This window comes from Colletotrichum higginsianum, chromosome 3 (genome assembly GCF_001672515.1).
Source record: "Colletotrichum higginsianum IMI 349063 chromosome 3, whole genome shotgun sequence".
NCBI classification, from domain to species: domain Eukaryota; kingdom Fungi; phylum Ascomycota; class Sordariomycetes; order Glomerellales; family Glomerellaceae; genus Colletotrichum; species Colletotrichum higginsianum.
The window spans coordinates 269,309-295,452 of NC_030956.1; the positions used below are offsets into that span (position 1 = coordinate 269,309).

The window sequence follows — 26,144 nt, forward strand, 5'->3', positions numbered from 1 at the left end:
GCTCAATGCTAAGTTTCTCCCCAGTTGTTTGTATGGCATTGCCATCCCTCGTGCCAAGGAAAGCGAGCTATGAGTAACGATGGGTCCGGAGCGAGGTTGACGGTCAAGGCGGGCTTGCGGAAATTTGTGTATGCTCATTCAAAGAGGGTCTAAAGATTGTGCCCCTGTGACTTGCTTCCGGCGCAACATGCGCAGGATCAGTCTGGCCGCTTTGATCACCACATTCAGTGAAGGTTCTTTGGACGTGGACATCTTGCCCCATGAATAGTCCCAATCACATGTGCTCTTCACGAAGAACAGGATCTCGCAACTTGCTGATGATGGCAGCAGAGAAGAAATAATTAAGGGTCAGCTACACGGAGTTTGCGTCTCATGAGCTTGTGTTCGAAGCTAGTGTGATCTGGCCTGCTTCTGGATGGTCGCAAAGTCTGCTGGAAACCCATCTGGGCCGTGACTGTGCCAGGACCTGCCAATCCGATCAAACTGCGGCCTCTTTCCTTGATCACAATGTGACACGCGGCAGGGATTGACCTGTCAATCATGCCAAAAATGTGAAGAAGCTTTGACATATCGATCCTTTCCCCCACACGTTAGATTATCTTTTGGTCTGTGAGCATAGTCTGAATGTGGAGGATCTCACAGCTGAGACGAGCTTAGTACTTGTATATCAAGCTAACATTGGAACGGACGCATCCCTTCGTTTGCCTGCGACTATGCTTGTAAACCATAGATTGATACCAAAGCTTCTTAGCCAGGAGGCTATTGCTTCTATGGCTTAACACCGCTATCAGGATAGCATCTGTGTGAGTACCTAACAAATTTTATTAGTGCGAGGTACTTGGTCAGATTTTTGCAGTCGGCTAACTAAGCGACAGAATAGACAGAACTGGCTGGCCGAGTCTGAGTTAGTGAGACTGATACGGCTGATAGGAGTAATTTGAAGAAACATCCAAAAGAGTAATAGCGTGGAAGATTGGAAGGCAATCGCTAAAATTTCCGCGTTGATCTTAGTATGCAAGTTCACCTGAGGCTGTTTGAGAACTTGGATGTCTTTCAAACCTAGTGGCATACGTATTCATCAAACAGTTTCTTGATCATAGGGATCTAGCCCACTGTGATATGTATCAGCCATTTCCCAAAGAAGGAGATGGGGGGATCTTACGGCTACTCGGGAGAGGGACAAAACCAAGAACAGGGTGGCAATTCAAAAGAGTTCTATCCCTTCTTCTCGCGACGGCGGAGGTCAGTTGCGATTGCTCAGAAACAAGTAGCGGGTTGCCTAAAGCGGGCCAGAGTTCTCCATGGGTTCATGGCTCCAACTCTGATTTCGAACACCCCCTTTTCAGGCCGGAAAATTGGTTCACTCGAGTACAAGGATGATCCATGGTCCATGAACCGCTTTGCTGATATCAAAATCAGAAAACAACCCCCTCGGAACGGCCTTCCAGCGATGAACCTAATGATCAGCGGGCCGAATGGTATGTACCTTTAGTGGCAGCGAAGCAGACGGCCTTTTCGCATCGATATTGAAGGTTCTACTTGCGAAGGCATCACTTAAAGCTTGATTCTGGAGTTAAAGTGGACATTTCGGTATTTATCGAAACCGTTGCACTGTCCAGTTCTAGGCCCGATGGCGACAAGCTGCAGGCTGGTTGTAGATTTTTATAAAAGCAATGAAGACATCTACTCCAGTGCTCCATAGTCGACGTCGTTTATTTTATCTCTTGTCAACATCAGCAAGTCTAGTTCTCACATTCAATACTGTCATACTTCTACGAGCCTCCGGTCACATTCTAGGTGACGATATGAAACTCTCCATTGTGGTGATCGTCTCCTTTGCGTTGATAGCTACGACGTCTCCGCTTCCGGCTCGCAAAATGATCAACTACAAAACGATGGTTGAAAACAGGGTTCCCTGCGAAACAAATAAGAAGCTCTGCCAGCCTGGAGGTGGCGGTGGTGGTGTAAACCCTTACACCCGCGGTTGCGGGACCATCGAGAGATGCCGGCGCGTTGCTACAACCGTAAGATCCACCAGAGTCTTGCATGCGTCAAAGTGGCCGTTCTAATCTTGTGTAGCCGGTCAATGCAGTCGGGAAGACCGAGAAAGGTACTAACAAGAACCACAGCGCAGTCGGAACGATGTAGTCCACAGAAATAAAAGGGTATTTTTTCATCATTGAAACCACCATTTGAGATGTACGATTGCTCCCGTGAGCGCTGTGTGTTGCGCGGCCTTAGGCGTGGTGTAGTTTTGCGCGAAGTTGCTTTCCATTCGTATAATGCCTAGTTAGGCTCAGGCCAAGCTGAGATCAACTCGACTCCCTTTTCTTGTCAACCAGACCTCAAATCGGAGCAGCAGGCTTTCAAACCCGAAGAAAGATTCAAAATCGAGCAATTTGAAGTTCCGCTGGGATCACGATACTGCCAGGAACTCTTTTGTCGTGCCTCGGCAGACCTTGCAGGACTCTACATAAGCCAGAAAGCCTCGCGGAACTAGTCTCGAACTTGTACAATCGGCAGTTCAACCCTCCAGGGCTCTTCAGCCCTACAGGGTGAACTAAGACCTAGCTTCAAACACGGAGACAGACCTACTTGAGTGCGCACCTTCTGTCCCGGGCCGCGTAGCCAGCCAGCCTTTATAGCCGGAAGTTAAATTTCCGAACTGGTGGGTGTCAACTAATCCCGGAGATGCGAAGTCAGCTGAAGAAGACACTGCCCAAGGATGCCTGGTCCTCGATGCTCTAGGTGGCAGGCGGGCATGCATTCGCGCGCCGAACGTGCCTTGCCTTTTGCCTTTTGCCTTGGCTTTGCCCATCATATGGAATGACAAGAAGACCACGAAAACCTTTCTTGAAAACCTTCTCGTTGCCTACGCTGAGAGACCTGCACGCCCGGGTAGTTCTGTCGCAGAACCTCGCCACGGACGATTGCTCGTGCCGCACCCAGCTCACCTTATCTTGCGGTGCCTCGGGGTGCCTGTTACCACGGCTGTCCAATTGTTTCCGCAAGGCGACGAACTACACGTGAGTTTGACGATCATGGACGGAAAGTGGCCTGATCTAAATGTCTAAATCATCTGCGCAGGGGGCGAGCCAGATATCACCTAAGTTAGGTAGACTGGCCGGAGCGGGTCGGCCGAGGTGGGTGCGGAAAAGTCCCTGTTCGGGGTCCGGAGCGGCCGGTCAGGTCACTGGCAGATCCACTCCTATGGGGCCGTTACTGCATGACGCAAGCAGCGTCGACGCCTCGGTATCCGCTTCTTCCGTTGACTCTGATGGGATTTAATGGCAGTCTCAAGGCTCGGCTGGCAAGGCACCCAGTCATACTTTTAGCCCTGGAGGTTTCCTCGTGCGCCAGGCACATACCCATGTGATTGTTTTACAGAATCCTTGAGTCTAGAGGCATGGACTGCTCCGCTTTGTGTCACCAATTGCTCTGCTATCCAGAGGGTGTCAAATAGTCACCGCAAGTAGCCTTGGTGGCGAAAAGAAAGCAGGACATGCTGCTTTTCCTATGCATTGCTAACGTCTATGGAAACGGTGGTTCTGCAAACTGGAGACCCTTGACTATTCCTTGCCCCGAGTCTCGGGGATCGCAGCCCCCTAGGCATACGAAACAGTCGTGACGTGAACTACGGAGTCGACGTATAATCGATTCTCAACAGTGCATGCCATGCCCGGCTTCAGCTTGAACATGCCGTTTAACCCCATAAAAAAAGCCTCCGCATTGTCGAGCTTAACCTTGAGTTTCCCTGTCGCAATGGAACATATGCGGACTTTGTCTGCTTCTTCGGGCCAGTGGTGTGAGTCGCCCGGTTTGATGACGATGACATTGAAAGAAATGTCTTCTGATACTGTGACGGCTTGGTTGGTCGTCAAATATGAGTTTGAAAACGCCACGTCTGGGACGTTGTTAGCGAGGTGCGACGCCATTGACCATATGTGCAAGCACTTACTAGTTGGCGACTCGCTTTGCTCGTCGCGAAGTCTGCCTGGGGCCACTTCCCAGTCTTCCATCTCAAGCATGTTGGAGGGCATCGGATTCCCGGCAAGGGAGTTCGGCGCAGGAGCCGGAAGGCTAGAAGGGCCGGCTTCGGCGACAAGCTTGGAGGCCAGCGAATGTCTTGTGACCCGTCTCGGAGGGCTATCGGGAGGCGGTGGTCCATTGCTGTAGGCACTCGGGGCCGCATGCGTAGAAGAAGGCGGGTGCGATGAGCGAGTTGGTGGAGGTGCTTGAGGAGCGACCGCCGAATGATCTGTTCGTGGAAGAGGAGGAAACGGCAAGGGGTACTCATCCACGTCAGATGTGACGGGAGGCGACGAACGGCTCACAGGAGCGGTTGATACGACACGAGTAGCTGGCACCGTGGACGAATCAGATAGATGGGTGAGCAAGAAGGAGCAGTTGTTCTTCTCCCTCCGAAAGTTGGATCGCCACTGGCAACCGGCACATGCCCTGTTCCCAATTTCCTTCAAGAAAGGGGGGGCAGCGGCGGGCAAAGCCATACACGGCTGAAGGAAGTTTTCGGAAGAGTTCGCCCCCTGACCATGACACACTGTGCACGGAACTGGAGCTTCATCCCCAGTGAGGTATATGAGGAGGGCGACGGAGGCGAGGGGAGCTAGATGACCGACTCCTGTGTACTTGAGCCGCCAAGCTTGTGGCAACGAGCGCCTTCGAGGGAGCTTCAGTAGAGCTTTTATGTCTGGCCTCTCCGTCGGTAACTTATACGCGGGTGATAGGTGCGACGTTAAGTAAGTAAGTAGATCCGGGCTGTCCAAGCCAGAAGGGTTAGGCTGACTGCTGGGTATCGAGTAAGGAGGCTCGTTTTGGGTGGATGACGGAGGCACGGGAAGGGATGGGTTGCTTGCTGCCTGGTACATGGGGACTGTGGGCATGCGGATTTGATGAGGCGACGTGATCATCGCCTTCAAAGACAACGGTCGCGTGGCTGTTGCGAGTCTGGGGACGGGCTCCGGCATGGGAGGCTCGTCACCCCGAAGAGGCTTCTGCGATACAACGATGGGAGGAGTGTACCTGGCGCCAGCTTTCTTATAGTAGTCGACGAAGCTTAGTGTCCCATCGAGGTTGTCGTTGAACTTGCAGCTCCGATGTTTGGCCTGAGGAAAGTCAGTATTGCGTCCCCTTTCTTGATACAGGTCGGCGTGTCGAACATGGCAGCGCTCGAGGAGACTCACGCAAAAGTGGGCGCCGAGCGAGTTCATCTTGCGAAACAGGGTGCGGCAGTTGCGCACCGGGCAGATGAGAGGGTACTCTGGATTGGGGTACAGCTGATAGTTTGTTGGCAGAATGGTGCCGCAAGAGGATTCAGTGCCCTGAGGCGAACGCCATTGCAGATAACCTCGAGGGTCTGGGCCCTTGGTAACGTGGAATTCACCGAGTCCTTGTGAAAAGGGCTACGTATCATGCCAGTGTCAATCGCAGCATTGTCACGGGGCACGGAAGGGGTTTTCTCACATCGTCTGCTTCGATATCGATTGACGCAGTTCTTGGCTCCGAGACGTTGCTTTCACGCTCTTCTGCTGTCTGGTCATCGTCCGTGGCCTGGTCTGCATCGGCTGCAGTGTCATCGTCAGTACTCTTATCACAAGAGTCGATGGCTTGCGCTTCTCTGGTAATGGCACTTGAACCGGGCTTCGGATTGGGTAAAAGCCCAGTAAGGCCCTCTGTACGTCCCGAGCCAACGGCCTCTATCCAGTCGGACCTACCTGCATAGACGGCGTTCATCAGATCGCGCTCAGTAGTCATAAGTTCAGAAGTGGAAGAAGTTTGATGAAACGAGGCCTTGTTCGGAATGACTGGAACTGGAACGGCGGTCATTCTTCGTTTGTTGGTCTCGTCGCCGGCTATGTTTCCAGGCATGGCACGCTTCCTCGAGGTTGAAGCGGAATCAGCATGCAGAGAAATGCCTGCGCATCGGTCAGCACTTCACTTGGTTGTAAATGGCATGCCTGCAAAGCAGTCGCCATTTTGGACCAGCAGCCCATCAAAGCTCAGTCGTGAGTCCATCGACATGCTTCACCAAGGCAAGAGCCAACAAGTTCGAGACATCACAATCAGACATCACTCACCACCAAGCCAATCCTTTTCTCCAGCCGATTCTGCAATGCCAGGTGCTCCAGGCGCGAGGCTTCCCGAAGCCCAAGTGTCTTGCAAGGCCTGGATTTTGGCATGATCTGCAAGGGTCTGCTTCTTGCCAGCCATGTCGGTGCCCGGGGTCCCCTCAGAAGACGTTGTCTCAAGTTTGGCTACCAACAGGTCTTCTGGCTCAGACTCATCAATGTCGGTTTCGATCCGTACAGGTTCAGGGCTGCGGGATCTTGAGGGACCGGAAGACTCCGAGCATGACTGACGGATGCTGAAATCGGTGCTCGGGGTATCGCCCGGTGTGTCTACAATTGAGTTAGGCTGGGCCGCCGGGCCTTGGGTCAAGGAAGGAGTTCTTGTCATAGACCCGAGAGAAGCCCTTCCACCAAGAAGAGAAGTCGCCCAGGGCGGTGGCGCCTGCCCGTAAGGGCTCCGTTTCACCGGCTGTTTAGCTGTTCCAGTCCTCTTCATCTTCCTTCCCGCTGCATCCCCTGCGCTCAAGACCGAGGAAGGTGACACCCTGCGGATGGCATCGTTTGTTGCGAATGTGGCTGATTCAACGCGGTCTTGTGGTGCTGGACTGTTTGCAAACGAATGCTGGAGTCCGGATGACGGAGTGGCCTGGGCGGCCTGGGCGTTGGATGCCATTGTGAGATGCGGTCGATGCCGACGACGATTGGCCGCCCTCCCGCCGGGCTAAGATGCCGCCAGACTGGGCGGGTGGGTGCTGCAAGCGATGATTCAAGGATGGCTGCACATCGGGTTCTGGCCGATTACCCTACTGTATGGTGAGGTCAATGTGAGCGCTGAAATCAGGACGTGAGGGTAGTGGGGGGTGAGGTGAAGTTCAATGTGAGTTAAGTCTGAGAGTCACGAATGTGGTTGATTGACTGACATGCGATGGGCAACGCGACACGCGACTTGAGGGAGCAGGGACCACCAAGTTGAGGTACTTTCCTAAATAAATCTGGCTGAAGAGTACATGCCTAGACTGTGGTGGCAACCCCCACACAGGGGGAAGGCAGCGTCTCTTTTCCTCGTTACCAAGAAGGTCGTTAGCTTCACCAGAAAAAGCAAGTGCAACTCTGCGCAGGCTCGACCTTGATAGTCATTCTCGATCAAATGAATCTTGCTCAACCGACAGCCAAACATTGCAAAGCAGTCAGGACTAGGAGCGTAAATCATCTTGGACTTTCAATCCAACTCGGATGCCGTACATCTATCTACTCACCGTGCAAGCGCAGTATGGTCTTCAGTCTCATGGATGGCTAGTATGGATTTGTACAAGATATTCTACACTCTACGCAGCACTCACGCCCCGACGGCCATGATATAACATCATCCCAATGTCTCTCTCTCTCTCTCTCTCCACCCCACCCAAAGCTCTCTCGTTCACATCTACCGCTTGCTCTTGTTCTTGGCGGCCTTCTTGGCCTGCTGCTGCGCCTTCTCCTTCTTCTTCTTGGTCTTGGCCACGGCGGCAGCGTTCCTCTGCTCCTGCAGCCTCTTGGACGCCGCGATTGTCCACTCGTCCACCTCCAACTCGGCGTACTTGGCCTCCGCCGCCCGCTGCCCAGCAATGTTGCGCTCCTTGGCGTACCGCCGGTGCCTGAGCTTGGCCTTGCGGCTCATGCCCCCGACCCGGAGCTTCACGAGTCTGCCGATCCGCCAGTTGTCCTCACGGTACGAGTAGTCGTCGCGCAGCTTCAGCACGCGCTCCGGCTCCATCGGCGCGCCATTGGTCGTCCGGGATGACGGCCGGATGATCTGCGTCGGGATGCCCGAGGGCGAGACGGCGGGCGTCTCGACCGGCTTGAAGATCGGGTGCGCCGACATGTTGAGTTTGCGCTTGCGCTCGGCGTGCGTCGGGTACGGCAGCACGTCGTCCTTGTTGAAGACGACGCCGATGTATTTGCGGTCAGGGTGGCGCGCGGGATCGCGGTAGTATTTGACGTAGCCGGTGGCCATGGCGTGGATCGTGTGGTCGCGGCCCATGATGCAGTTCTCGCCGGGCCACCAAAGGCTGCCGCGCTGCTTGTAAATGATGTTTCCGGGGATGACGAACTGGTCTTTTTGTGTGACACGTTAGCATAGAGCTACGTGTGACGGCGACGACGATGAAGCCCAATTGAGGCCATTGGGTGATGATGAGCAAGACATACCGCCCGTGCGCTTGGCACCCAGCTTCTTCGGTATCGTCCTCTTGGGCGCGAGCTTGTAGGCACCCTGCGACTTGACGGAGGCGTATCGCCGTCCGGCCACAAGGGCATTCGCAGCGTCGGCCCGGAACAGCTGTGCGGCGGTCGACGTCGAGGACTGGATCGGGGCGGTCGTGCGCAGGAGACCGGCGGCAGCGGCCCTCAGGGGCTGCTGCAGTTGAAAAAGACGCATGAGGTGTGCTTCGTGGACGAGCTGCCCATACGTCGTCGGTTCGTCAATGGCCCAGCGGCGATTGTTTGGCGTCCCTTCAGAGCTTTGCAACGAAACGACACACACTGCACCTTCAGGTTGGCAAGGCATAACGGAGGGAGAATCAGCTGAGAGTATTTTTCCGGCTGAGTCAGCGATTCGCGATAACGATAAGGATCGGGGGGGGAAGAGGAGGGAATAGTAATGTGGGTCAGCATCTCGAAGGTGGTCTTTTGGACAGCTAGGCGCATAGAGTAGGGATACCTACACCACTTGGGCGGTAGACAAGACAAGCAACACCTGCAAACAACCACGACATACGTGACCACGAATCGACCAAAAGGTTGCTCAAACATCCAGCAAAATGCGCTTTCTCGCCTCCCTCCCACTGGTCCTCCTGACCTTGATCAGCTCGGCCCAGGCCCAGTTCGGCTTCTTCGAGCAAATGTTCGGTGGCCAGCAGCAGCAACAGCAGCCCCAGAACGTCCCCAGCGACCCCTCGCAATACCAGCAAAGATATGACGGCTGTATGTTGTTCCTTCTCTAGTCTCAAGCTGCAGGAACTTGCTTGCGTTTGCTAACCTTGCCCAGCCTACTGCGAACACTACCTCTGCCCCGACACCCTCGCCTGCGTCCACTTCCCACACCACTGCCCTTGCCCCTGGCCCGCGAACCAAGACAAGTTCGAGCTCGCTGAAGGTAGCCGGATCTGCGTTTCGCGAGGCGGATTCGCCGCCGGCGAGGCCGCGAGGAAGGTTGAGCTGGCCCGCAAGGGCATGCTGTAAGGGACAGATCGGACGTTGACCAGATGACTCTGGACGGGTAGACAACAAGATACACCGACAGGCAGATAGGTATCTGGAAGCATTGCAAGGCGCACACAAACGGTTGTTTAATGGCCGCCGCCGAGAGAGGCAACGGTATGACAGGAGTTTCCACGGGAAAAGAATGATACGGGAGTTGTTTGTTGATAGGACAATTCAGACTCTATTGGAAGTGCCAATTTCTGGCCGAAGCAAAAAGCCTACTAATTCGTGCTGAAATGCTCCCATCCACCGGCGCAGGCGCAGCCAGTTGGGGACGGGACACACGCTGCAGCGATGGCGCTTCGCGACGATTGCAGACACCAAGGCCCCGGAACGCCGCCAAACCCATCCGTGATATCCACCCAGAACTCCTTCGTGTGTCACGCCGTTGCCGAATGGTAATCTCCATCTCAAGACCACAAAGCGTCAACAGTGCGTGAAAATGCTCGTAATGCGTCCCCTGAGTCGTCGCCCCTCTTCTTTCTCCGGGCCCCGTCGCCGCGACGATGTGCCGGGCAGCGGCCAGCTTGGCCAGCCAGTTAAGCCTGACCGTTGGTGGCTTCGCTCGGACGGGGGAGAGCAGGGACCGGAGGCGGGCGGGTACTGTTCTCGTCGTCGTCCTCCTCGAGCAGTTCTTCGGGGTGGCCCAACAAGTGGGCCACATCCTTCATTTCGTAGTGCTTCTTGCGCAACTCCTCGAAACGACGGTGCTTCTCCCGCTCTTCGGGAGAAAGGCCGGCCAGCTCGTCATCGTCGCCGTGTGCGCTGGCGCTGTCGTCGACGTGGACGGCCTTGAGGGCCTTTTCCTTGGACGACTCGCTCTCCGGGACCGCTTCCTCCGGCTCGCCAAGCGACATGATAGGGATATCATCTTCCACGCCAGGACCAGCGCGAGCTGTGCGAGGCTTCTTCTCAATGTTGGAGCCTTCCATCTCCTCGTCGTCCGAGGGGTCTTCGGTGGGGTCGTAGTGCTTGGCATAGGGAGTCTTGGGCTCATCAATCTTCATGGTCGAGGTGCGCTCCTGTTCCGTCAGGTACAGGTTGGCCTCGTCCCACTTGAGGCGCTGGGACGACTCGAGGTCTTGCTCGTCGTCGCCCTGGTGGGAAGGAGTGCGACTTGACTGGCGGCGGGAGCCAGAGGGGCGGGCTGCGGATGACGAGCGTCGGTGGCCGGCGTTGTATTGCGTGTTGACGAGAGTGAGCTCCTTCTCGGTGAGGGGGGCTTCGTCAGGCGGGGAAGACGGAGGAGACTTTTGATATGAGTTCTTGAGGATACCTGCAATAGAGAAATTTTGTTTAGCTCCAGCGACCAACTGAAAGGGACGGGGAGCCAAGTGCAGAGCTAGCTACTACTCACCTCTGGGTCTCTTGGGATGGGGACCAGGAGGGGAATGGGTCGGGGGACTGCGTTCGACGATGGCGGCCATTTTGAAGGTGTATGCGAAGCTGGGCTAGCGCGAACGGAGGTCTGATGGTGAAGTTTGACAGAAGAGCGTGTGATGCGAAGGAATCTCGTGAGGTGTCGGTCGGATTGTTAGTCTGTGGTTGTGAAGACGGATGGGTAAAGGTAGGTTTGAAGGACGAAAATAGCGGGGTTTGGGAAATCTGGTGACGAAGGGCGGCGGTTTTGTTCTGGGGCCTGAGGATGACGGTGACGGGGTAGTGGGTGGTTCGTGACCTGCAGGGTGCGGGTGCTGGTGCGCCGACCAGGGTTGGTTTGGTGGTTTGGGTGAGTGTGTGTGTGGGGGGAGGGGTCTGGATGTCTATGTGCCTATCTCAGTTGTTCGGCTTCTTGTAGGAGGGGCTCGTGATGTTTGTGAAACGAGGAGAGTTGGGTTCTACAGGACGAGGATTGTCGCTGTGTCTCAAGGGAATGAGATCGAGGTTGTCGGGGCGATTTGGGGGGGGAAGGGGGCGGAGGAGAAAGGAAGAAAGTGGAAGACGTGAGTGACTTTGTCAGGAATGGAATGTCATGCAAATGGCTGATCTGATCTGATGGCAGCAGCGGTGTGGTGGTTGTGGCAGGTGAGCACACGTAGTACCCAGTGGATGGATTAGCGTGTTGTGGTGAGGGGCCTTTGGAGGCTGTCGTGGTGTCTTATGCCAGCATGAGAGTACTCGATGTACCTGCAGAAACCTGCAGAGTAAAACTTCCTCACAACTCTCACTCACGACTCTCACATTCGCTTATTCACCCACTCATCCTTCCGTCCTCAATGGCACATGGGTTTCATGGATGTCTGGAGCAGGTGCCTGCTGCAGTGCCAGCTCGGCGACTGTGAAGGGTGGCAGTGAGATTGCCTCATCCGCCAACCGAACAGCGGCCACCAGTCACATCTCACCATCGACGATTACATTCTTGGGTCTGTTTTCGACCCAAGTTCCCAACACGGACAGGTATATTGTAGAGAAAGACACAGGTAGCTGCCTGCTAAGGAGGGGTCCAGTGTGTGTGTGTGTGTGTGTGTGATGTGCTCGTGCGGGGGTGACGAGAAGGCTGGGATGGCCATGGAATGAGCTGAACCGCCAATCTTCCCTCGGGGTCTTTACTTCCTTGGCCCCGCCCGCGCCAGCCGCTAGGCAGACAAACAGACATCAATCACGACGGCGTCTACGATCGCGTTTGGTAGGCGGTGATACTGGAGGATTGATGGATGATGTCGGATGTTACAGCAGCCTGCAACGCTGTGAATTTTCCCAATATCCATCTGTTGCTTACATAACGGGCATACTCAGGTGCACGACTCAATACAGGACAGAAATGTGCTGTACATCGTACACTACCTAACACAGTGAGCAGGGTAAAGAAAGCACTGATCGAACTGATCGAGGCGGCGGGACTTGGAGATGGGACGCAACGTCATGCTAACGGTCAGTGCCAGTTTGCATCTCCATGCTTGTTTCGACTACATGAGCCCGTAGCGAGGTTGGGCCCTGCTCGGGCGTGTTTTGGGCATCGAACCGCAGCGAGTGAGGGCCGCCATGCGTCCAAGACGGCGGGTGGTGGTCGCTGCGGTCGTGGTGGAAGGCTCTGGCACGTCTGGGTGGATGGAGATGCGGCCCGGACGAGACCGTCAAGTCGGATCGGTGGTCTCGGTGGAAGATGGATTCTCAGCTTTTGCCTACATCGAAGGTAGTGTACACCGCACTATTCGGAAGCCTTGGGACACTCAGCAGGTGTGGACCCTTGCTCCTTCTCGCTCCTTCTTTCCGTCCGTCCTTCCTTCTTGGCCAGCTAGTTGGTACTTACTTCCGTTTGGTTTTGACTGCCTGCATGCATGGTAAGCCGCCGTGGTCCATGCATACGGGCAAAAATAGCGGAAGGAAGAAGTAATGCCTCTCCCTACATCGTAAGCACATGTCTTGGGTAGGTACCTATCTCCAAATCTTCACAGCCATCATGTCTTTGGTGACTTGCACGTGTCATGCTGTGACGCGCCCGCGACCCTCACTTCCGGCTTTTTCCTTTCCGCCGTGACTCTGGTTTGGCCCAAATGCTCCAGTCCTTTTTCTCAAGCCATCTCCTTCCTTGGCTTGGTCTCTCCTCTCTCTTCAACGCTCAATTTTATGCCATCGGTGTCAGTCGAGCTCGACAACAGACACTAAAAACCTGGTGTTGCAATACTCCATCAGCACACAGTTCCCCCCATCGCATTCCCCCTCATCCTCTCCCCACCACCCATCGTTTGCCAGCCTTCGGCTTTTCAACTTCCTTGTACCTGTATCCGTAAACAGTACCTACCTGTACGTTGTTGGGTCTTCCCTGAGTCTGCTACACTACGATGCGGCGCCTCCATCGCCAACGTCATCCGACATGCAATACCCCTCACCAAATGCCCACAACACCATCCAACCATCATCCACTCGACGTACAACTCTGTGCTCCGGCTTGCTTTCTCTTGGACTTTCCTCGCAGCAACCGGCGTCTGCCATCTCCAAAAGTGACCTCATGCATGCTGCGACCACGGACCGCATACTTCCCAAACTTTGACTTCATACATCAACTAGCAATCCCAGCTTGCACCAGACTCTTCTGACTTTCAACACGACTACTGAAGCTAGAGCCAAAGCCAATCGGCTCAATCGCCCACCATCACTCGCGCCGAAGGGTTCCGTCATCGAACGCCGCGGCCCCGGCGCGGTCCACCAAACCAACGTCGCATAGTGGTGTCAATCCAGAGTCCGGGGTGCATTTGCTCCCACCCGTCAAATGCACATGTGTACCTCCCTCCATAGTACATCGTAGACAGGGTAGGAAGTGTACAGTGTAGTGTCGTCGAGTAAATTCTGGTGACAGCGCCCGGTTCTTCAGCGCTTCCTGATTGCCGAGTCTCACTCTCCAATCTTTGGGTTCCACCTAAAGACACGGTTCCTCCCTACGCATCTCTCCACGCATATCTCTGAAACCTCGGTTCCCCCAACACATTGTTCGCGGTGCTGCTCTGACTACGGAATACTGGGAAGCAAAACATACCAACCACTTGGTCCACATCGACCCCGTCCGTTCGTCCACTCACCCGGCCCGGTCTCGCCTGCCGTAGCGGTTCTCCACATGGCAGTTCATCGGCCGTTTCGTTGGGCCGCACGTATTCTCCGATGCCCCGCATCGTCCGCCTCTGGAATCTTCGCTCGGAGTAGAACACGCCGCTTGAATCAGTTGAACAGCAGATCGATAATACGATAGTTTCCGGCGAAGGTAAAAAGTCCCTCTGCCAGTTATTTTCACCCACCCCCTCCTTCACCCCCTTGCTAATGGTACTTCTGCCAGGCTGCCAGACTGTTAGTCAACTTTCCCTCCTACCTATCCATCATCAACACCATCAATATGGACCTATCTATATCCAAAGGAAGCTCCTTTGGTAGGCCAGTTGACTGCCACACGAAGCAACTAACTGACCCTGACCGTGTTCGGATTCGCACCCTCTTTTTCGACGCCCATCTCAACAGACAGGAGATCTCCAGGCTGACTGGCTTCACTATTTCCCAAGTCAAGCAGGCCCTTAGATCTTCTGCTGCTGCTGCCCAGCCTCGATCTGGGCGCCCTCCAGCCCTCAGTCATGAGCAGGAGGAAGACCTGGTTGAATATGTGACCTCCTCTCAGCAAGGGCGCCTTGCCAGCTTCCTCCAGCTCTCTGTTGTCCTCTTTAATGGGGCCTATGGAGAGGATGCTATTCGGAGCACCCTTCGACGCCTTGGATATAGGCGATATGTGGCCAGGCAGAAGCCTCTGCTTTCTGAAGCAACTCGTGAGAAACGCCTGGCCTGGGCTCTGGCCCATGTCAAGTGGCCCCTTGAGGAATGGAAAAGGGTCATCTGGACTGATGAGACTTGGGTCCTTGGAGGCAACTATAGGAAGGTCAATGTGACTAGAAAGCCTGAAGAAGAACTGGATCCGACCTGCATTATCCAGAGGCCTAAGAGAAAGCAAGGCTGGATGTTCTGGGGGTCCTTTGCAGGCAGCATGAAGGGCCCAGGGACAGTATGGGATATGAAGAGCTGGGGGACTATCACAGTTAAGTCCTATCAGCAGCATATTGTCCCTCTTATCCATAGGTTTATCTCCCTGCTGGAGAGTAGACTGGAGGGCAGGCTGGAGAGCAGGAGGATTGTCCTTATGCAGGATGGTGGTGCCCCCTCTCACTCAGTAGCCAGTACTCTAGAGGAGCTGGCCAGCAGGGGCATAGAGTTCATAGACTTCCCCCCATGCTCTCCGGATCTCAACCCAATAGAGCCCTGCTGGTGTTGGATGAAGGAATATATCCAGCATCACTTTGGGCATCGCCAGCAGCCATCTCGCCAGACCCTATACAGCTGGGTTCAGGAGGCATGGGACGCACTTCCAGAGGAGTATTGTGGGCAGCTCCTAGAGAGTATGGGACAGAGATGCCAGGCAGTGATTGAAGCGAATGGTGGGCATACTAGTTTCTGACTTAAAGAATAGGATGGAACATGTACTGCGATCGACTGCGTCATGGGTGTGTATTGGAGGGTGGACACAACAGGGATCATTTACTTACCCCTATAACTTGTAAACAAACAAACAATTCGATAAACAGCGGACTCCCAAATCTGGCCTTAAGGATATTTCCTTCCTTGCATTGTTTCAGTCGTGACCGGTTGCTTTCACTGGGTCGCCGGTTTCACAAGGAGTATCTAGACGCCTCGGCGACTCCGTTAAAACGTAGAAGCACCGACAACACTACCCAGCTGCAAGTTCGCCAGCCCTGCTACAAATCCAACCCCCCCCCCCCCCCCCCCCCCCCGAGAAGCCATTATGAAAACCATGGCTAGTACGCCAGAGCTTGGCATCTTCACGCCCGAGAAGAAAAGTATTGTCTTATAGGGCCAACCCTGTTGCTACTGCTCCTCCCGAGCCGACCCAGCCTTCACGGTGACGGTCACCGGCTCTCCCTCCCCTTTGACCCGGCGAAGCACTGCCTGAAACTCGCCGCCGTTCGCGAGGTCCTTCAGCACTATCTCTCGCGTCCTCTGCAAGCCTTCGAGCTCGTCGAGCCGCTCCAGCGTGGCCTCGAGCAGCTCGTCGAAGCCTTCCTGCGAGCAAATCTCCCGGAATGCGTTGTGCATCGGCACTGAGTCAGCCCGGACCATCGAGTTGGAGTCGATCGAGAAGATGTTGAAGTGGTCGTGTTTCTGGATGAAGTCCGCCCGCGTCATGAGCTGCCTCGCCTCGTGCAGCGGTATCTCCGGGAGCTTGCCGTCGAGCCTCTCCTCCCGCGACATGTCCTTCTCCTTCTCGATGAGCGCCTTGGCTAGCAGGAACGCCGTCGTCGAGTAGTCCTGCTGGTCCTCGGCCTCCGGGTCCATGTCCCCGCCCAGGATCCAGCACTGGCCCAGCAGCCAGCGCTTCTCCCTCTGGCAGATGAAGTCGCACGTCGCCAGCATGTCTTTGGACCGGGCCACGTGGTCGAGGAACCTGACGCGCCCGCCGACCCTCTTGTAGACGCGCTCCAGCACGTCGTCGGCTACGTCTTCGTGGAACACTTTCTGGCGGAACTCCCGCAAGGCCTCGATGGCCGGTCGCCGAGTGACGTCGTGGACGTCGGTCACGGCCATTCGCGTGGCCTGCCACTTCAAGTGCTCGGTCGTGCTGTGGTCGTCGCTGGTGAAGACCACGGTGACGAGCCGGCTCGCCGCCCACATCTCGGCACGCTGCTGGATGAGATCGAGCAGGTTGCGCCCGTCCTCGTCGTCTCGCAGGACGTGGATGCGGTTGATGATGAGAATCAGCGGCTTCCGGATATGCCTTTGCCGCAGCAACGCCACCTTCTCCATCTTGTTAAAGGCTCTCTCGATGTCGAGGATGGCCGTCGTGTCGCGAGGCCCCTTGAAGTTGAACAGGCTCCCGATGTAATCCTCGTGGAACTCGAAATCCAGCGCTTTCCCGAGGCGGAGGCGGAACACCTCGAGGTCGCCGTGGGCCTCGAGCATGGCAATGCCGACACCATTGATCCTCCGCATGGCCTTGAGGATCATTGATGTCTTGCCAGTGCCCTTTTCGCCCGTGATCAGGTGATACTGGCCCCGGACGCTGCCGTCGATTATACCGTCAATGAGCTCCTGTTCCTTTCTCGGGATCCATTCGTTCTCGCCCTCGAAGCCCGTCAGGTCGTCGGCGGATTGCAGCTTGTGGGGCGCGACGTGCCGGCCCATGGCAGTCAGTTCCGGCGTGGAGAAGCCAACGCCGAAGGCGTTGTCCATCTTCCGAAGGACGAGATCCTTGTAGTAGGCATGGTACGAGTATCCGGCCAGTCCAAGGACGGCAACGGAGCCGAAAGCGGTCGCGCTGCCCTCTACGAGCCTCCAGAAGGTGCCCTTCCAGCCATGAGGCTCCTCGCCATCATTTTCGTCCTTGCCTTTCTCACGCCCGGACGACTCGGAGGCGGGGGATGCTTGCTGCACCAATACGTAACGAGCGGGTGGTTGGGCTCCTCTGGCGGTGGGCGGGTATGCCTAGAGGGTGCATTTAAGATCAGCCTGTTGACCCTGGAGCAACCGCCGTTGGACTCGGCCTTCTTCCTCATTCTTCTTACCCTCCAATATCGCGGAACCGGGTAGCGTCTAGCCATGTGCTGTTGTAGTGCAGCTCTCGTCTCGTGCAGCAACAATATTGCTTCTCTGGCGGTGAGTGTGTTGGACGCTCAGTTTACAGTATTGCGATGAATGCTAAGGCCGTGCGTTCTACTGAAAACCCCTATGCAACTTGGCTTGCACTGCCTCTAATTACCTGCCTACAGTAAGTGACTTTCCAGGCAATTACTCGGCTTTCCGGCTTTCTAGCGGAGCGAGATTCAACGACGTTGGCCAGCGGCTCGTTGTGGATTGAGAGAAGTAGAAGGACAGATGTACTCTGTAGAGTCTCGCGAGTTGGGAAATTGCTAAGCCGCGAGTCCCCTGATACAAAACAGGGGTCACGGGCCGGGGCCAAGGTTAAGTACAGGCGCACTATACCGCTTCTAGGCGAACGTTTTAGGCGTTCGCGGGTTGAAAACGCGAATACAATGGGTCGAGAAATTTTCCAACTTGCTCTCAACTTGGCACGACCGGATAGAGTGCCGTAGATGCCCTCTTTTCTTGGACTAAGAAGATGAAGACTTATTAGAGTCTCTGTTCACTCAGTAACAACCGGAAAAAAACTACCAGCAGCTTTGTGCGTTGTATGCTAGAACCAATAGAGTTGTCCGTTCTGCAAACCACCAGGGCCTGCTGCTGTCACACAATCGATTACACCGGCAAACGACTATGCCGTGGACCTGGACGAAGAAAGCAGCATCGACACATCTTTGCAACCAGGGCACCTAGTACCCAAATCCTATCATTGCTTTCGTCTGATTTCGTACAAAATCTTGGGAAGCGTCAGAGATCCCATTGTCTCGCCAAATCGTTGACATGGATAATGAGATCACCCCGGCGCCTCCAGTAGGCGTGACTGCATCCAACCAATTCAACCGTCATGATACCACCACTGCCGCTGGCTCGGCCGCTATTCAGAAGCTCAACAACGAGGACAACGTTCCAGGAAGTCCGTTCGCCTTCTCGCCGACCCAGTTGTGCGAGTTGATCGAAAACCGAAACCCCAATTCGCTCAATGCCTTTGGGGGTCTGACTGGTCTTGCCAGCGGCCTCCTCGCCGATATCAACGCCGGCCTTGGCGTCGACGAGAACATCATCGACGGGGCGATCTCGAACTCGGACCTGTGTAGAGGAAATCTAAACATGTCAAACCGCTCCCAAACGGACAGCAAGCCTTTCACGAAACTAACCTCGGCTGCTGGCAGCTTCACCGATCGGCGAAGGATCTATGGCGAAAACCGTGTGCCCGGAAGGAAACCCAAAACCTTCCTTCAATTGCTTTGGATGGCTTTCAACGACAAGCTCATGTTTCTCCTGACGGCCTCCGCCACCGTATCGCTTGCACTTGGGATCTATCAGTCCGTTGCCGATGCTGGGCAAGGCACGAGTATCGAATGGGTGGAGGGCGTCGCCATCATCGTCGCCGTCGCCGTCATCGTCCTTGCGACGGCCATCAACGATTACCAGAAGAATTCCAAGTTCCAGAAGCTGAACCAGAAAAAGGAAGAACGAACCATCACCGCAATCCGATCAGGCAGACACCGGCCCATTTCCATATTCGACATCCTCGTCGGCGACGTTTTGCATCTGGAGGCCGGAGAGGTCGCTCCCGCGGATGGCGTCCTCGTCCAGGGATTTGGCATCCAGTGCGATGAGTCCGCCCTGACCGGCGAGTCGGATCTAGTTGCCAAATCCCCCGTCACACACGACGCCCGAACAACAATCGACCCCTTCATCCTCGGAGGAACGAAGATTACGGCCGGCGTGGGGAAATACCTTGTGCTCGCCGTTGGCGTCAACTCTTCCTACGGCAGGATCATGATGTCCCTGCGGGACGATATCCAAGAGACGCCGCTTCAGCAAAAGCTTGGTATTCTAGCCAAGTACATCATCACCTTCGGCCTGGCGGCGGGTGCCATCTTCTTCACGATCATGTTCGTGCGCTTTCTCGTTGATCTCAACAGCATTCAAGGCGGCCCCAAGGAAAAGGGCCATGCCTTCCTGGAAGTCCTCATCCTATCAATCACAGTTGTCGTCATCGCCGTGCCCGAAGGCCTCCCGCTCACCGTCACCCTTGCTCTGGCGTTTGCAACGACCAGGATGCTGAAGGATAACAACCTGGTCCGCCTACTTCGGTCTTGCGAAATCATGGGGAACGCAACGACTGTCTGCTCAGACAAAACAGGCACCCTCACCACGAACCAAATTGGCGTAGTGACGGGCATACTCGGTTCATCAAGTGCTTTCCACGACGTTCACCTTGCGCCGGCGGCAATCGACGACGACGCCGCTTCTCCTTCGACAGCTGAAACCTTCAGAGTACTCCCGAGCGAGGTCAAAGAGCTTCTGAAAACGGCCTTCGTTCTGAACTCGACGGCCATCGAAACAAGCGAGCGTTCCAGGTTCGTTGGGTCGAGCACCGAGACGGCCCTGCTGAAGTTTGCACTTGATCATCTTGGCCTAGGTAGCTTGGACGAGGAAAGAGCCAACGGAAACATTGTGCAGGTGATACCCTTTGACGCCTCCAGGAAGTGGATGGCGGTCATCGTGAAGCTTGGAGACGGACGCCACCGAATGCTGGTCAAGGGAGCGGCCGAGGTCGTCTTAGCCAGATGCACCGAGATCGTGCGGGATCCAACGACTAGCAACGACGCCGTAGAGATCACGCCCGACCAGATACAGACGCTGGACAAAAAGATCTTGAGTTACGCCCGCCGGTCTCTGCGTGTAGTGTCCATCGCCTACCGAGACTTCGACGACTGGCCCCTGCAGGAGTCCCCTCAACTGAACAGTCTTCCGGGTCTAGTGTTTTTCGGGGCTTTTGGTATGCGGGATCCTCTGCGGCCCGAAGTCATCGAGTCGGTCCGGCACTGCCAGTCTGCTGGCGTCTTCGTCCGCATGGTGACGGGCGACAACTTCTTCACGGCAATCGCGATAGCTTCGGAATGTGGAATCTACACCGCCGGCGGAATTGCGATGGATGGACCGACCTTCCGTAAGCTGTCGCCGACGCAGCTAGACCTCGTCGTACCACGCCTGCAGGTTCTCGCCAGGTCCAGCCCCGACGACAAATTACGTCTCGTTTCGCACCTCAAAAGCCTCGACGAGATTGTTGCCGTGACGGGCGATGGTACGAACGATGCGTTGGCCTTGAAAGCGGCCGACGTTGGGTTTTCCATGGGTATCTCCGGCACCGAGGTGGCCAAAGAGGCTTCGGCAATAGTTCTCATGGATGACAACTTCGCCTCCATCGCCAAGGCCATCTCCTGGGGAAGAGCCGTCAACGATGCGGCCAAGAAGTTCCTCCAGGTAAGTCCATCCGTTTCCCTTCTCCTCTGCCACCGCTAACCTTACATCGCAGTTTCAATTCACCATTAATGTCTCCGCCGGGATCCTTACGGTTATCTCTGCTCTCGTCGGCGGTACAGAATCCTCGGTCTTCAGCGTGGTTCAACTCCTGTGGATCAACCTTATCATGGACACCTTTGCCGCGCTGGCCCTCGGGACCGACTTTCCGACGCCAGATCTACTCAAGCGCAGGCCTGAACCAAGAGGGATATCAGTCCTGAACACGACCATGTGGAAAATGATTCTCGGCCAGTCCCTGTACCAACTCGCGGTGATTTTCACCTTGCATTACGCCGGGGAGAGAATCTTACAGTATCACACGGAGCGGCAGTTGTTGGAACTGCAGACCATGATTTTCAACACTTACGTATGGATGCAGTTCTTCAACCAGATTAAGTGAGTTGCACTCTTTCGCCTGTCACTCCTCCTGATGCTGACCGAGACGTCTAGTTGCCGTCGCGTAGACAACCGCTTCAACGTGCTTGAGGGCGTCCAGCAAAACCCTTGGTTCATGCTTGTCCAATCGGTCACCCTAGCAGGCCAGATTATAATCATTTTCTTTGGCGGAGAAGCCTTTCACGTCGTTCCTCTAACAGCTACCCAATGGGGGTGGTCCATATTGTTTGGAGTCTTGACTATTCCAGTAGGAATCGGCATCCGTCTCATTCCTGATTGGATACTCTTCAAGTCTTGGGGCTTTTGTTTCTTCTTCCTTTCAAGGTTTAAGAGGCACCGCTCAAGGGAAACTCAAAACGCAGGCCACGGGTTGGTAAGTTCAGTTATCCGTAAGATGTGGCGACATAAGAAGAGTTCCGGGGAAGACTCGGAAAACGTACACACGACGATCGGGCATGCGAAAGACGTTGCAGATTCTCAACAGTTGCACAATCTTTCTGCAGGAGTCACCAGGAACGAAGTTGACTTACAAAGCTGGGTCGAATCCGCAAAGCATGGCGTACCAGAGTCTTTTCCCGGAATTCAGTTGCATCCAGAGACGCGGAAAGACGATGCTGTATTGGTCGATCTGAGAAAAACAGGCATGCCGCCAAGTCAGCACCCTTCATTATGCCAATTTGTCCGGTACTAGAGTCAGTTCTGAGACTATAATCGTCGACGATTCTACTTGTGGGATTGCGAGAAAGATCTGTACTTTTTTGTTGAATACAAAGACTGCTAAACTGTCCTCACTCCTTTTCCCAACCTTGCTGAAAGTATACCACAGCTACTGTGTCGTTTAATAAACCAACCAGTGCCACAATTTGAAGAGCAAAAAACATTCACACTTGTTAAACAACCAATCAGCCCGCGTTTCCCGAGTCCTTGGCATGCTGACCGTACATGCAGGTGCGGCACAGCCTGGATCAACAACGATGCTTGAGTTGATGACTAAATGTTGCGGCAGTTATCTTACCTGCAGCTTGCCCGCCCCTTCGTCAGGCTCGGGCCTTATGGGAAACTCCAACCTGTTTCTCACGAACCCTCAGGAGGGCGAAAGCCTGCAACACCCTCTCAACGCCCCCCAAAAAACAACTCACCACTTAGCATTATCGTATTGCTCTGGCTCAATCTCAGCGCCCAATCCCACCAAATGGAACGAGTGGACGAGTCGAAGGGATGCGACGGAAAGAGGAGTCGCAGAAACCAAAGTCACGACTCGGCCCCCCTCGATACAAAACGGCGAAGAACACAGGGGGCTTCCAGCGATTACGACCGATGCCGAGTTCAAAATGTATCATCAAGAAGATTTCCACATACTGAGTACACAGTGGGATGGATTTGCGCGCTTCCCATCGAGTTGGCCGCGAGCCAAGCCATGTTAGATCGCACCCACGAAAGTTTGCCGACGAAAGAGAACGACGATAACACATACACGCTGGGAAACATTGGGCACCACAACGTTGTCATGGCGTGTCTGCCTTTGGGCCAATATGGAACGAATAATGCTGCGATCGTCGCAAGCAACATGCATCGAAGCTTCCCCTCTATTCGAATCCGGCTGATGGTGGGTATTGGCGGCGGCGTACCAGGCCATGTTGATATTCGACTCGGGGATATTGTGGTTGGCAACAGGGTAATACAGTACGACATGGGGAAGATGCTTTCTGGTGGTCGGATTCAACGGACCGGCGTCCCGAAAGAACCACCGTCTGCCCTCTTGAAAGCCATAGCTCAACTGCAGGCGCATCACGAACGAACGGCTAGCCAAGTGCCCGCTATTCTCGCAAAAATCTTCGAGCGTTATCCCAGTCTCTCCAGATTCGCCTATCCGAGCGCACTCGAAGATCGACTGTTTCGCGCGACCTACGAGCACGGTCAACAGCCAGACTGCCATCAATGCGACCTTTCAGAGTTACAAGATCGACCCGAAAGGACAAGTCGAGATCCCAAAGTGTGTTATGGTGGCATTGCATCTGGAAACCAAGTTGTCAAAAGCGCCAGATATCGTGACGCCCTCGCGAAAGAGCTCGACATCATCTGTTTCGAGATGGAAGCGGCCGGCTTGATGGATATATTCCCATGTCTTGTGATTAGAGGAATCTGCGATTATGCAGACTCTCACAAGAACAAACAGTGGCAACCCTATGCAGCAGCAACAGCTGCAGCCTTCGCAAAAGAATTCCTCTCTGTCATCGCTACAAGCGCAGCAGCGATGACGCCAGCAGTGGTGCAAGACTCAAGGGCAACAGAAACGCCAACGCCAACGCCACACGAAAGTAAGTACAGAGCTAGGTGTTTAGGATCTCGCTTAAACAACTGCAGATGAATCATGTCTCCATGATCGCCGAGGAGAGGTTTTGGACTTGCTACGATTCGATCAACTAGACGCTCGGCATGCAACAATCAAGGCAGCGCACAGACAGACCTGTTCATGGCTGCTAGAGCATGATTCCTACAAAGACTGGCTGGATCCTAGCAAAGCAGCCCAACACCGTGGCTTTCTATGGATCAGCGGAAAGCCTGGCGCTGGAAAGTCAACGTTGATGAAGTTTGCATACGGCAACGTGAGAAGACGGTCCGAAGCCAACACCTGTCACATTTCCTTCTTCTTCAATGCCCGGGGAGATGAACTGGAGAAATCAACAATCGGACTACATCGGTCCCTGCTGCTACAGGTTATGGAGCGTTTCCCAGATCTACAGTCGGTTCTCGACGATCCAGTCCTTATCCCACATCACCTGTCAGTCTGCCCTACCACCGAAGTTCTCAGAGAACTTTTCCGCAACGCTGTGATGGGTCTCGGCCAGCGGCGTTTGGTCTGCTTTGTTGACGCTCTTGATGAGTGCAATGAAGAACAGGTTCGAGAGATGGTGACGTACTTCGAGGATCTCGGAGACGAGGCCACCAACGACGGCATACACCTCCAGATCTGCTTTTCCAGTCGCCATTATCCTCACATTGAAATTGAGAACGGTTTGCGACTCACTCTTGAAGACCAGCCCGGACACGAGAAAGATCTTGAAAAATACGTCCGAAGCTGCCTGCGGGTAGACACACGCTCGGACGCCGAGGAAATCAAGAACGGGGTCCTGAAGAAGGCCAACGGCGTCTTCATGTGGGTTGTTTTGGTTGTCGACATTCTGAACAAGGAGTACGCACGCGGCCGCATCTTCGCAGCAAGAAGAAAACTCGACGAGATTCTGAGCCGAATGAGCGAGCTGTCCAAAGATATCGTCAGACGCGATAACGATCACATGGAGGATCTCCTGCTCTGCATCCAGTGGATACTCTACGCAAAGTGGCCGCTAACCCGAGAGGAGTTTTACTTCGGGATGCTTTGTCGTTCGCCTGAGGATCTCAGTGTGTTCGACCCGGATATGATCACCAACAGTGATTTGGACCTAGCTGTCGTTCGCTCGTCCAAAGGGCTGGCGGAGATCACAAAGTCGAAAGTCGGGACCGTCCAATTCATCCACGAATCGGTACGCGACTTTTTCATCAAAGATAACGGGCTGCAGGAGATTTGGCCCGAGATTGGCGAGAAGTTTCAAAGTACGGGACATGAGAAGCTGAAACAGTGCTGCCATGCATACATCAACTTTGGAACGACTAGCCACGTTGATATTACTGAGTCACTTTCGAAGGCCAACTCACCAGAAGCAAAAGAGCTACGGCAGATAATATCAAAGGAGTTACCGTTTGCCGAGTATGCAACCAAGCATGTGCTATACCACGCCAATGCTGCTGCGACTGAGATATTCCAACATGACTTCTTGAAGGGGTTTTCCCTGCGAGAGTGGATCCATCTCAACAACCTCTTTGAGAAGCATGAAATCCGACGATATACACCAAACGCAAACCTCGTCTACATCCTGGCGGAAAAGAATCTAATCAAGTTGATTGAAACATTTGTGAGAGATCATCACAACGTTCACGTCATGGGAGAGAGATATCAGCTTCCAATGTTTGCTGCTCTGTCCAACGGGCATCTGCTTGCAGCCAAGGCACTTCTCGGACAGGCTGCAAAATCCTACCGTCAGGAAGACCTCTTCTCAAACATCCGTAGTAAGAAGGACCGTATCATCCGGAGGGACCAGACACCACTTCATTGGGCTATCGAAAACCGACATGTAGCCCTTGCCACCATTATGATTGCCGACAAAGACATTGATCTAAGTCTGGTTGACAGAAACCGCCGTACAGCACTTCATTTGGCCTCTGCACTTGGCGATGATGCTGCCGTAGTCGTTCTGGTCGAAAGTTTGATCGATCTCCATGCAGAGCGTTTAAACAAAGCATTGGCATCAGCCATGGATACCACTCAGACAGACCAATCAACAACAGCCAAAGCTAGTGTTGATAAGTTCGCGTATATCAACAGGAAGGATATTGGGGGGAGATCGCCGCTATCGTATGCTGCTGCCGATGGATCCAAGCATGTCGTTAGAAGCATATTGACAAGGGTGCTTCGATCGACATAAGAGGCAGCGTAGTGCAGACACCATTGCATTGTGCTGCGAAGAATGGCCATGAGGCTGTGGTCAAAAATCTTCTCGAACACGGGGCGCCTGCGGATGACGTAGATAGCTATGACAACACAGCACTCCATAATGCTGTTTGTTACGGTCATACGGCTGTGATTGCAACCCTCCTTGAAAATGGGGCGCGATCTAACAAGGGAATCGATTTGGTCGGCAGTACTCCTCTTCATCTGGCTGTTCAAAATTGCCAGGTGGATGCAATCAAACTCCTTCTCAAGCATGGGGCATCTATCCATGATAAAGACAGGAACGGCAAAACACCCTTGTCGCTTGCCATCTCTCGAGGTGATAAAGTGGTGGCCAAGATGTTGAAGGAGAATCAAATAGATATAGTAGGTCCAAAGTCGACATCGCTGAGCAGCCCGAGCCTCGGAGATTGTTCCCTGGCTGGTCTTGCGCC

The 26,144-nt window shown here is 54.4% G+C and overlaps 7 protein-coding genes across 7 annotated transcripts; 3 read left to right on the plus strand and 4 right to left on the minus strand.

Moving 5' to 3' along the window:
* Positions 1–3,605: 3,605 nt before the first annotated feature.
* On the minus strand, positions 3,606–6,759 carry CH63R_03628 (uncharacterized protein; the record flags this gene model as incomplete). Its single annotated transcript, XM_018298603.1, has 5 exons — positions 3,606–3,904; positions 3,959–5,420; positions 5,482–5,582; positions 5,733–5,933; positions 6,096–6,759. The coding sequence occupies 5 exons, from the start codon at positions 6,757–6,759 to the stop codon at positions 3,606–3,608; spliced, it is 2,727 nt and encodes a 908-aa protein (XP_018159849.1).
* A 750-nt stretch (positions 6,760–7,509) lies between these two features.
* CH63R_03629 (Ribosomal protein L27) lies at positions 7,510–8,631 on the minus strand (the record flags this gene model as incomplete). The annotated part of the gene is made up of 2 exons (XM_018298604.1): positions 7,510–8,180; positions 8,274–8,631. The coding sequence occupies 2 exons, from the start codon at positions 8,629–8,631 to the stop codon at positions 7,510–7,512; spliced, it is 1,029 nt and encodes a 342-aa protein (XP_018159850.1).
* A 253-nt stretch (positions 8,632–8,884) lies between these two features.
* CH63R_03630 (Long chronological lifespan protein) lies at positions 8,885–9,305 on the plus strand (the record flags this gene model as incomplete). The annotated part of the gene is made up of 2 exons (XM_018298605.1): positions 8,885–9,047; positions 9,112–9,305. 2 exons carry the CDS (start codon positions 8,885–8,887, stop codon positions 9,303–9,305), a joined length of 357 nt encoding a protein of 118 aa, XP_018159851.1.
* A 560-nt stretch (positions 9,306–9,865) lies between these two features.
* On the minus strand, positions 9,866–10,753 carry CH63R_03631 (Glc8 protein; the record flags this gene model as incomplete). The annotated part of the gene is made up of 2 exons (XM_018298606.1): positions 9,866–10,602; positions 10,684–10,753. The coding sequence occupies 2 exons, from the start codon at positions 10,751–10,753 to the stop codon at positions 9,866–9,868; spliced, it is 807 nt and encodes a 268-aa protein (XP_018159852.1).
* A 3,398-nt stretch (positions 10,754–14,151) lies between these two features.
* Positions 14,152–15,255, plus strand: CH63R_03632 (uncharacterized protein; the record flags this gene model as incomplete). Its single annotated transcript, XM_018298607.1, has 1 exon — positions 14,152–15,255. The coding sequence occupies one exon, from the start codon at positions 14,152–14,154 to the stop codon at positions 15,253–15,255; it is 1,104 nt and encodes a 367-aa protein (XP_018159853.1).
* Positions 15,256–15,683: 428 nt separating this feature from the next.
* Positions 15,684–17,413, minus strand: CH63R_03633 (uncharacterized protein; the record flags this gene model as incomplete). Its single annotated transcript, XM_018298608.1, has 2 exons — positions 15,684–17,297; positions 17,378–17,413. The coding sequence occupies 2 exons, from the start codon at positions 17,411–17,413 to the stop codon at positions 15,684–15,686; spliced, it is 1,650 nt and encodes a 549-aa protein (XP_018159854.1).
* An 820-nt stretch (positions 17,414–18,233) lies between these two features.
* Positions 18,234–25,684, plus strand: CH63R_03634 (Calcium-translocating P-type ATPase; the record flags this gene model as incomplete). The annotated part of the gene is made up of 5 exons (XM_018298609.1): positions 18,234–20,726; positions 20,779–21,161; positions 21,216–21,534; positions 22,168–23,479; positions 23,526–25,684. 5 exons carry the CDS (start codon positions 18,234–18,236, stop codon positions 25,682–25,684), a joined length of 6,666 nt encoding a protein of 2,221 aa, XP_018159855.1.
* Between the last annotated feature and the right edge of the window lie 460 nt (positions 25,685–26,144).